General features: G+C 40.3%; 1 protein-coding gene across 1 annotated transcript; it reads right to left on the bottom strand.

Moving 5' to 3' along the window:
- Positions 1-622: 622 nt before the first annotated feature.
- Positions 623-5,900, bottom strand: cd7al (cd7 antigen-like). The gene is made up of 4 exons (XM_061231963.1): positions 5,648-5,900; positions 4,180-4,560; positions 3,075-3,175; positions 623-2,780 (listed from the first exon to the last, which is right to left on the bottom strand). Exons 1-4 carry the CDS (start codon positions 5,700-5,702, stop codon positions 2,559-2,561), a joined length of 759 nt encoding a protein of 252 aa, XP_061087947.1. The 5' UTR covers positions 5,703-5,900; the 3' UTR covers positions 623-2,558.
- Between the last annotated feature and the right edge of the window lie 6,095 nt (positions 5,901-11,995).

Here is an 11,995-nt window from a genome sequence, read left to right on the forward strand (position 1 = left end):
GCCAGTGTTAAATTCGGAACAGCAGTGCAGTATATGACCCATTTGGAATCTTTTAAGGCTCAAACACAAATTAACGACCTCATTTAACGTTAAGTAAGTTAACGTTCTCATGAGTTATTTTTCTCTCTATCTGCCTTGCTCTGTCTCATCTTCTCTCCTCTCCTGCCTACCTGTCCACTGTCCACCCATGACCGCATGCTCATACTCTTAGTACATTATCCAGAGCGACGTACAGACTAAGCAGGAGACAATCCTCCCCTGGAGCAATGCAGGGTTAAGGGCCTTGCTCAAGGACCCAATGGCTGTGTGGATGTGGCTACACCGGGAATCGAAGCACCGACCTTGCAGGTCCCAGTCAGTTACCCTAAACACTACGCTACAGGCCGCCCTCTCATCCCATGCGTACGTATCTTTGTGTTTTCGTTTGTTTTGTTTTTTTGCTGTGTTGTGGTTTTATTTGCTTATTGTGTGATACGCATAGGCTTATAATTAGAGGACTCTTACTAGGGTTTCTTGCCTCAACCCCACAAATTGTCTTGTATCTTATGTATGATGATATTTATGTTTTTTTGTGCTAATAAATCAATGAAAATATCATTTTAACAAAAGAAATACAAATAAATGCATTTGAAGTAATTTATTTAGAAAAATCCCAATGAAGAAATATTCAAATATATAAAACTATTAATCAGAATAAAGTTGTTCCTCCAAACCAGGCAAATGTTACACGTACCGGGCGTGGTACGCATAGACAGTGATATTTTTAAATATCTGGAAAACAGTCACAAAAATGAAGAGTCAGTTAGACGTCACCTGTTTTCACGAAGTCTCTCAAAGTTATATTTATTTACAATTATCACAATTATTACAATTATCACAAGTATATTTATATTTAAGTACACTCAAAATAAATGGCCATTCCTAAACATGTGTTTATATTCTGCATCAGCATCCTCAATGTACTTTACATACTTCCCAGTATCCTAGGACATGCATCACAGTGATGAATAATTAACTTGCATATTATTCTATAGTTTAAACAATTGAATCATTTCATTAAACTTGAAACTATTGAGCCAGCAAAAAATATAAAATTAAAAGGAATGGGATACGTGGAGCCATTTACAGGACAGGATACAAAGCTATCAGCACCGAGTGCTGAATCCCGTTGTCTCTACAACAACGGCACATAACGTTAATTGGAGAACAGAGTACGTTAATGTTAGCTAGAATAGCGGCAGTGTCAATCTGGGCTAACTTTACATAAGTAACTGAATTGATATCCAAACGAATATGAGCATATGCCCTTGGTAGCTAACATTAGCAAATTTCGCGCCAAAAACACCCGTTCCACAACTCTTGATTAATATGTTTCTAACCCTAACTCTAAATCCTAATTCTATCCAAAACCCTAATTCCAGTCTAAGGAGTAAACTCTTGATATATGGCCTTCCATTAAAATGAATGAAAAGGCATTATCAATTTAACAAAAGAAATACAAGGAAATGTTCTGTAGTCATGAAATTAATTTCACACAAAACATATTTAAGGCTATATTGTTGAACCCCAGTAGTTAAATATTTTGGTTGTCCAAATCAAGAAATAACCCTTGCACCCATCAGTCCCCTACCTCCTGAACATAGCATAACATCTTGCATGTACTACAACCCTAACACTCACAATTTTCCTAACGCTAATTCTAATGCTAACCTTAATGCTGACCATTTTCATAACCCAGGGCATTACCCAAAACATTTTACAAAATGCAGTGGGGATCAACATACTTCTCTTGCATTCCCACATTTCTTTTTAATGCATATTTTATAAAATAAAATAAATCTTAACTTTAAACTTATTTCAGGCAAAGCATTTTAGTAAAATCACCACGTATTCACCAAGATTCACTGCCTGCCCGCTTTGTCTGAGGCTTTGTCTGCTAGACTCTTAGTATCCAACTACCCCGCAATGCCAACACATCTCTGGGGATCCTCTATGGCGTTAGTGGCTGTTATGTTGGATGAGGAGGTCAGCATTGCCCAGTGCCAGGATTAAAGCTGCTGCTCTTCCACATCGCCTCCGTATACTCAGTCAGAACAGCGTCACCAATCTTAGTTTACAGATTACAGATCCAATTAAGCATGAGCCGGCCTGCCCGGGACCTGTTCCACAACGCGGGATTACGGAGTTAACCGGATAACTGCACTGAGGAAAAACCCAGACCCTGCCCAAATCTGGAACTTGAACTGCCAGAAAAATACCGCTCCGGTTTTTACTTTGTGCAGTTACCCAGCCCACTCGGTAATCCTGCTTTGTGAACAGTTGGACAGAGTTAGCCGGATTACTGCACAAAGTAAATCCTGGAACAACTCTTTGTACTTCAGTCCATGTTCGAGATTTGGAGGGGGTCCAGGTTTTACTCAGTGCAGTTAGATATCCGGATATCTCGGTAATCCTGCTTTGTGGAACAGGCCCCAGTCGTCTGTTTCACGGCCATGTGGAGAAGGCACCATTGAGGGCAGCCACTCTGATTGTACAGCCAAGACACAACATGGTGGCTCTTACTGGTTGTCCTCCATTGCAGTGACACTGCCCTCCGGAACGTAGTGGTTTTCCTGCTGGGGTTTGACTTGTGGGTTGATGTACACAGAGGAGTCTGCTTCCTCCTGATGGAAGCTGTCCAGGTGGCAAGGGGGGGCTTTTCTGTTAGCTGGCTGAATGCCAATCATTTCCTCGTATATAGGAACCGGGCTTTGCGGTTTGCTACGTTTGCATGGCTTACCCTGAAACCGAGAATGGAAATAAGTAGGCGGTGTCATTATTTGGAGATTGACGTTTCCGCAATAAACGCTTGCAATAATATTTTGTGTAAGCCAAATGAAAATCGTGTCACCAAACCTTCAGAGTCTGAACACCAGCTCAGGGTTTGCACCTTTAGGGAAGCGTTTTTTTTCCATAGTACTCAAAAGGGAACCGGGTCAGATCTAGCACACAGGACCAGGTAAGGAGTGTCTGTCCTACTGAAGAGACGGTGATTACTGTGGCTCCAGTTATCAGTGGATGCTGGTTGTACTCACCCAGTGCGATGCTCCCAGACCCAGGAGAATGAGGAGGAGCAGGCCCACGGCTGCCGAGATGGCATACAGCAGAGGGGGGTAACTGGAACAGCTGTATTGGCCTGTGACAACACAAAGCACAGACCAATGAGGGACAGCAGAGGGGGGTAACTGGAACAGCTGCACTGGCAGCCTGTGACAACACAAAGCACAGACCAATGAGGGACAGCCTTCTGCACTGAACAGTGCAGCCAGCACTGCAGAAGACGGTGCCTGAACTAGCTGCTGGCTGTTTTCACTCATCAACATTTTGGACAGCTTGTTAACCCTTTCATGTGTCAGTCGTCCGGATTCCCCTAAAGACAAGACATATATCATTCGTGTGTCTCTTGCAGTTGCCAAACTGAATATGATCCCAAGACAAGTGTGTATTAATTTGTGTTGCAAGACAGACTGATTTGGACGATACATTTTAATAGTAAATGTTTTATATATCTAGTGCTTGTAGTTATTTTAGTGATTTAGTGATACATGTATGGAATGCCCCTACTGATCTTCAGTGTACTGTCCAGGTGAACTGAGGAGCATTCATGGACTGATAAGTCCCTGAACCGTCATCATAGATTAATGGAAAAATATAAAAATGAATAATAACAATAATCATCATCATCATCATCATAATAATAATAATAATAACAAAAATAAAAAGCAGACTGACTATAATGCACTGACAGGGAGTACTTTTTTTCAACTAATTTATTTTTATTGGCTGTCGAGAAATGTTGTTAACTTCTGCATTGCTAGTATTAGCAAAAGGAAATTAGGCAATCTAAGATATGACTTTTGAAGATGTGAAAAACTCATCTGCAGGGGGCTTGTGTTTATTGCTTACAATGACTAACTGGAAACCGCCAAACCAATTTCCTTCCTGTCCCACCAGCCAGACATCTCTTGTAAGATAAAATATAAAAAACGTTTTTACAAACCTACAGAAATTAATAGATAGAGGATAGAGGATAGGGGAAAGTTGGTAACATTCTTAATTATGATAACCTGGTATTAAGCTTTTATTCTAATCGATATTGGTCATAACCCATCAGAAGTTACTTTAATTTAATAGTTGTACCTTCAGAAACTGTTGCGCCGTCCGAAACCGTCATTGTGTCAACAAACAGAAGGAAGTTTGTCTTTCCTGTGATGTTAAGGTCAGTAACTTCTCCTTCGTAGACAAACAGGCAGTAGTACAGGCCGGAATCCTTGCGCTGTAGTTGTGAAATGGTCACATTCATATGGTTTGTGCTCAGTTTCCCCAGGACCTGGATGCGCTCCTCATCTTCTGGGTACAGCGCTTTCATTCCAGCCGCCGAGAAGAACAGCACTTCTTTTGCAGGCCCCACACACTTGCGGTTCAGGTACAGGCCAATGGGTTGCATGCTTGTCTCTTCAGACTCACAATCAAAAAGCACAGATTCCCGTTCCATCCCTTTCAAATAAACAACATGGGAGGCTGGAAGGAATAAGGTTTGAGTTAGTAGGTTTTTATTCTTATGACATAGTATTAGAGCGGTCTGTGTTTTTCAGATTTTTCACAATTACAAGTGGGATCCTCCAATTCCATTTGCTTTTCAGGTTTGTCACAATTTCACTTCAAATAAAAAACATAAACTACACAAGTAAATGCTCAAAATGTAATGGAATTGTGTATTTACAACTTGCGGTACACACCACAACTAAACATCCAATTATTTTCCAACTGTATGTATTGTATGCAGCCAGGTATTATGTAATAAATGGTTGGCATTTATATAGCGCCTTTATCCAAAGCACTGTAGAATTGATGCTTCTCATTCACCCATTCACACACACACCAACGTCGACTGGCTGCCATGCAAGTCACCAACCACCTTGTAAGGAGCATTTTGGGGGTCAGGTGTCTTGCTCAGAGACACTTCGACAAACAAAATTAACATTTGATCGAACCAGTAACCCTCCAACTGTCAGAAAACAGTTCTTACCACCTGAGCCAATATCACCCCAATAACCCAAATGCGATTGTGCTTTCGTAGTGATTCATGTAGAAAGCATGAAGTATACTTTGTTCCTGATGGAAAATACCCGCATACCAGCAAATGCTCTCTTGTGGTTTATTTAGGATGCAATGTTTCAACCAAAGAGGACACCAAGCATACTGTACTTGTTCCTATCATATCTAGCATGAATATTCAACAGTGGATACTTGCAACACTACACTACAGTAATTACACTCAATTACAATTACAATTACACTCATTTACATACAAATGAGGCAAACAAGCTAATTTGGATCCATTTCCATTTTATCTATATTGTTATTTTGGAGATTACATCTGGGAACACATAGCAAAATCTGTTCAACACCCTACTGTATGTTTCAGCAACTAAATTCACCTTTTCAATAATGACATTCACTGAATTTCACGGAATTTTAAAAATTTTTTAAAGCCTTCTTGAAATGAAATTTCCAATATATTTCAAACTTGGCAGGAATTAGCAACACAAAGACGGCCTTATCATGATTGAATTTGTGGCCAATGAAAGAAGAAAACATCACTTACCAAATATTTGAGGCATGAAGAGTAAGATCCAAGGAACAGAATGAGTGGTCTTCATGGCTTTATTTCTGTTGCTAATACTGTATCTAGTTAATCAACCTTTTACTTATCTCCGTGAAAAAGTGCAGAGGCATTTATAATGTGAAAAAGCCCATGAGTTACAGCTAACGGACTGAAGGGCATCCAGCACAGAGGAGTGCCGGTTATGAGACTGCCGTCTTCTTTTCAGTCCTCACACCAAAGTCTGAGGAAGTGGTTGAACTCAAGTAGTCGCAGCCGTACAGTTAACCATGTTAAACCACGTAATATCTGTGGCTATGAACAGCAAGCCTTAGTCTTAAACATCATTCCAAACTGTCTGCACTGAAAAAAAGAAAAATACAAAAAAAATTGTATTGCTGTATTTAAGATTATAAAAGATTTAATTTAAATGAAGATAATTTGTCTTATGTCGTTATTTTGAGTGTATTTCATTATGTCGAGTTTGTGTTCTCTGTATTAATTCAGAAGAAGACTAACATGAAGTGACTGGATAAGTAACCTGCGTTAGAGCTGGTGAGAATGTGATTTTGGAAAAAGCAACAATGTGTATTATCATCATCAAGTGGACAAATATTTTAAAATATTACAATATTTTACAAGACTACAATAAAACAATGGTTAATAAACTTCCTGTGCACAGGCAGATATGTATGTGGCATCATTGTCAACAGGCTCACTAACAGGCTCTTGTATATAGCCCCTCACTGTTAACAGGTAGCAGAAAACTGCTGCTGCATTGTATTGTTTTAAAAGATTTCATTTAAATGAAGATAATTTGTCTTAAGTCGTTATTTTGAGTGTATTTCATTATGTCGAGTTTGTGTTCTCTGTATTAATTCAGAAGAAGACTAACATGTGACTAGATAAGTAACCTGCGTTAGAGCTGGTGAGAATGTGATTTTGGAAAAAGCAACAATGTGTATTATCATCATTTTAATTAATTTAATGAATACTTTTCATCATATTAAGCTAATCTGTTAGACAGCCATGACTGCAAATTCTTGAACAGGCTGAGTTACAGGTCAGAGCCTTATTTATTGTAATAAATCTCAGGTACATCATGATGATAATACACATTTGTCCAAAATCACATTCTCACCAGCTCTGATGCAAATATTACTTATCCAGTCACTTCATGGTATTCTTCTTCTCAGATTGAAACAAGCCTGTAAATATTGGTATTATGCTGATGTGCCATGGCAGGGACTGCTCTACACCATGTAGTTTGTTCTGCAGAACAAACACACACACACACACACACACACACACACACACACATACATAAATATATGGTACATATAGTATATGCCAACACTATAGCCTATGTTTAGTCTTAGTAGACTAGTAATGCTTAGTAGACTTTCGCACATGAATCAATAAAACACAAAAATGATTTGTGCGTGTGAAGCCAGGAGATATGATGGCCACCCCCAGACAGCCCTTGGACCCCCCTTGGCCACCCCAGTAAAAAAATCCTAGAACCGCCCCTGGGGTGAATCAACATGTCAGTGAGCATTTTTCAATGATAGGAAGGGATTTACAATGGTCTTGTAACAATGTTTTAACACAAATATCTTACCTTTTGTACCTTTAAAGCACTCTAAAATAAAGAGGTGGTTTCTGTTCATGGCATATTGCCAAGTCATCAAGTGGACAAATATTTGAAAATATTACAATATTTTACAAGACTACAATAAAACAATGGTTAATAAACTTCCTGTGCACAGGCAGATATGTATGTGGCATCAGTGTCAATAGGCTCACTAACAGGCTCTTGCCCCTCACTGTTAACAGGTAGCAGAAAACTGCTGTTGCACTGCACTCTATGGGCTGAAAGTGGACTGCACTGCGGGCCACACCCCATCCATGTATTTCAAAGCAGGTATTTTGTCTTTGACAGCAGAGGCAAAAGTCCCTCTTTCACAGCACTGATTGGGTGTGTGCAGGAGTGCAGCGCTTTTTAAAGTTTCAACCCATGGGCCACGTCTGAACTGGCTGAGAACTACAGTACCGTTCTCAAAATACAGTATGTACTGTCGACAACACATACAGCCTATTTACACCGATCAGCTACAACATTAAAACCGGCTGCTTAAACCAGTTGATTTAAAATGCTTTAAACTGTATAAACCTGCATATAAATACTTAACATTTCATATGATATGTACTTATATAAGCAGATAATCATCAGTTTAATTCCATTCAAAAGTTAAATTTGTACATAATTGGTATATACTGGGGGTCATGATCACTATATTAACAGGTGCTCCAGGACCTGTGGAATTTTTCAGATTAAAAAAATAAAGACCACCTGCCATATTTCAAAACGCATGGGATCTATTCCTACACAAGTTTCACCACATGCACGTAATTCCAATGGAGGGTGGAAGGGTGAAATATTCTTTTTTTAAACAAAAAAAAAACAAAACGTCCATCTAGTGATCAATAACAACGGTCTAATAAATATAGCTGACGCAGATTTCTGGGTTGAGTTGGAGAGTCGGTGCGTGTGTGCACCAAACGGTCATTATATACGTTTAATAGGTTTTACACTTTGACCGTGTCCGCATGCGTGCAATGCGTTAGCGTGTGGAAGACTTAAGGAAGGGACCAGCAATCTGCCGTTAGAAACACATTGGCCGACAGTAAGACAGCCAACCGGCAGAACAGGTGGCCAAGCTGCACGCACGCACGTACATTCACAACAGAAAATGCGCTCATCAATCACCCGCGGCCACATTTTATCTTCAAGCCCCGTTCCTCACGCCGAGCGCAGCTGCAGGAAACATCTTCATGGTGCACGCCGCCGTGGAGGGGAAATTGGAAGAGCGAGCCGTGACCTTGCGAAGCACAGTGAGGCGCGAGGTCAGGGAGGGGTGAGCGAGGGGTGAGCGCAGGAAGTGGTAACGGCAGGTGGTGAGGAGCAGGAAGCAGAGCTTTTATTCTTCCCCCAACCCGCAGCCGTCAAGGCAACGCTTCCAAACGGAGAGCGCAACCACACCATGTTCTACGTGGAAATAAAATGCCTATGCGTACCACGTATGTACAATGCTTATGTTAACAAATCAAAATGGCAATTTTGAGTTCAGTCATCTTATTTATTAAATAATCAGTTTAGCTTCCAAAGTTACACACAACAGGCTTTAAATGATTATTCCACAGATCTTCGCGGTGAGCAGGAGTCATGCTATATGTAACCTTAAACAATTGCACACCCTACCTGGTTAATGCAGATCTCGAAATCATTTTCAGTTTTCCATCATTTCACCATTTTCAACACCACACAGAACACATTTGTAAGAAGTTGGCTTTTTTAATAGCTTGGAAACAGAGGATTTCTATGCTCAACTGGATGAGGAACTGTAGATTTCTTCCAATGGACCTTCTGCAGAAACATACCTGACGGTGTATATATTGAGAAGGGTCACTGCCCAATTATCAACTGAAACTTTGATGGGTTGCATTTTGTTCACACCACATGCATCAAACATACAAGTATTTTCCAAGTCTTATACAAGTTGCATTCACATGTCTACCTAATTACCTTTTTTTCTGCATTTAAGTATCCCACCATATACATGAGTAAAGCCCCCTTTTCCCATTCTGGAAAACTACTGAAAATACTAAAAGACATTACTCTTAAAACAGAAGTAATTTAAACACTGCCTCCTCAGTAGGATTCACACTTTGAACATACATGAATGTAATCTCAAACCAAATGTTACATGTGCAAGTAATGATCCCACATAAAAACAAATGACATTACAGACCATACAGACGTAAGAATCACTGTTCAGTAACAGAACTGATCAGCGTTATGTTTAAGAGTGCCGTCACATAAGGCATTCAAATTCAATCGTAAAAAGATGTGAAATTAAATACTGGATAAATGCTTGTTTTTTGGCCAGATCGTTCCTAAATTGATCTATAGTTCTCAAATAGGCAAAGAACCCTGTATAATTTAGTAATTAAAATTAGTCTCTTTTCTGAAAAGAGCAACTGTGCGGACTGGGTATCCAATGGTACATTTCAAATTCTTAATCACTAAGCTAATTTCCTGTTAAATATGCTTGTTGTTTCTTATGATTCTTTTTTTTTTTTTTTTTTTTTTTTTATCAAACTAGTCACCATCTGGAAGAGCTTAGACTACACTAGCTCTTGGAAGCGTTTCCTGTGTCAAAGCTCCTCCACAAGAGGGATGGAGTCAAAATTCCTCAGCCTTCTCAAAGCCCCAATGAGGGGAAAGCGGGGGCCATTAAAACGCTCACGGTGACTGCACTCTTAAGGAACACGCAGGCAGGCCGCGTATTCAGCTGGTAAACGCGTTTAATCACAGGACTGCATGAAAGGGAGCCAAGTAACTAGCAGGTGACAAGGGAAGAGTGTTGTACCTTGTCCACAGGTGATCCACTATATCCTTCAAAACCTCAGGCATATCTTGGAATCCATCTAAAAATGTATCAACAGGCTAATACTACGCTGTACATTTGCACTAATAATAATAACTACTAATAATAACCTGGATGAGGACCGCTGAGCTTGACTGAAGCTCTGGCCGTGGGAAGTGTGGTCTTACTCAGAGGTGGACTAATCAGGAGCACCAGGCTCAGCTTAACGGGGAAACCTTTTAACATCTGTGCTAAAAAATAGAGTATCCGGTCCCAGACTCATCGAATGGAGAACATGGTTAGCAAGGTTACAAAAAATATATATATATATATATTTATTTATTTTTTTATTGCTACATGGGGTACCTTTAAAGATTTTCTTTAATAGAAGTTAAAAATGCGTGAGCCTTTACTTACCCTGTAAACATGTGACTTGAAGATTTCACCGCACTCCCTCTGAGCTACAGAGCTAAATAACAGCCACGGGGGGCAATGGAATAAAACCACAGCAGTCCTGAACGTGAGGCGACATCCCCGTTATTCACCAAATGCCAAGAACACACAGCACACTTCAGGTGTGTAAGCCTACAGTATATGTACCAAGCCAGGAAATTACTTACTCTCCCCCGCTACGGTTCAATTACTGAAATGTAAAAGCCATCTCTCCCAAAACGTACTTTATTTTTTAGCGTTTAGCGTTTCAATTTCAACATGTGTCAAGCAAGTTTAATGCGGGGAGAAATCAGTGATGGTACTCACAGGACAAGTTTATTATACAGAACACACACTAGTCTAAGAAATAACTGGTACTTACATAGTAAACTGACCTGTTATTGCCAGATTTCTGGATTTTTCCTTCAATAAAGCCAAGAGAAAAGTGATGAAATGTTGTTGCTACAGTTGACAGAAACAAATGGCAGTAAGTTGTGGATGCAGTAAAAATGGCTTCAACTTGTCAGGTTACCAGTTTGTTGTGAATAGTTTGAACCACCCAAAATTTACATGTTTAGCTTTCTTTTTTTCCCCCCATGCATATCCACAATCCACTTAATGTATAGCATCTTTACCAATCCACTTTTATTTCCCTTCAAAGATGCTTATCAGCCAGCGAGTTTTAAATTCAGCGCTCAACAGAATGGTAATCAAGGTAACAGCACGACAAAGCATGTTAAACATTAGTATGAAGTGAATGAAGTAAGAACACACAAGCATAAAGACACGCATGCTCATATATTTAAACATCCTACCCCTTTAAGGCCCCAAGGGGGAAGGGCACACCCACAAGTCCAGGACCCCTGTACAGTTTAATTTGGAAAATACGACTGCTTCCTGATAAATACTGATAATACTAATAAAAATGCAATAACGCAGTACTTCAGGAACAGACTGCCCAGAAAACCTGCAGACTGAACCTTCTCCTAGTGTTGTAAGCGGTTAAGTCCCAAAGCCACCGCAAAGTCAACGTCAACTTCCATGTCACAACTAGGGTGACAATTTCACACCACTCAACACAAAATGCTTTTTCCAGAAGACCCCTCCCCCCTCCCTCTCCCCTCCCAACCCCGTGACCGGTGCAGATGTCCTACCTTTCCCGAAGACCACAAACTGTGACCTGCGCCACAAGCTTCCAGGGCTTATCTTTAAATAAGAAGCTGTACGTCTTTTAGGACGGCTCACAAAGGAAACAAGAGAGCCCGGTTAGTTGAGCTTTCCTACACTTGACAAAGAGCAAGAGCCTTCACCAAACTTGCTACAAGTTTGGGGACTGGTGCAATCCAACAGCTGCGAAAGCTGTGAAGGCCCTCGACACAAATGAAATGAAGAAAAGGTGGGACTTGCCTCAGACCGAACAGGGCAACACAGAGACTCTGCCTCAGGCAGTCTCACGGCATGGCTACAGGGAGAAGAGAAATCCTCGTTT

The sequence above is a fragment of the Conger conger genome, chromosome 2 (genome assembly GCF_963514075.1).
Source record: "Conger conger chromosome 2, fConCon1.1, whole genome shotgun sequence".
In the NCBI taxonomy this organism is placed as follows: Eukaryota; Metazoa; Chordata; class Actinopteri; order Anguilliformes; family Congridae; genus Conger; species Conger conger.

Coding starts and splice junctions, on each gene's coding strand:
- cd7al (XM_061231963.1), bottom strand. CDS start 5,702: ATGAAGACCACTCATTCTGTTCCTTGGATCTTACTCTTCATGCCTCAA. Junction 4,561..5,647: donor CTTCATGCCTCAAATATTTG/GTAAGTGATGTT, acceptor TATTCCTTCCAG/CCTCCCATGTTGTTTATTTG. Junction 2,781..3,074: donor GTCTGGGAGCATCGCACTGG/GTGAGTACAACC, acceptor TCTCGGTTTCAG/GGTAAGCCATGCAAACGTAG.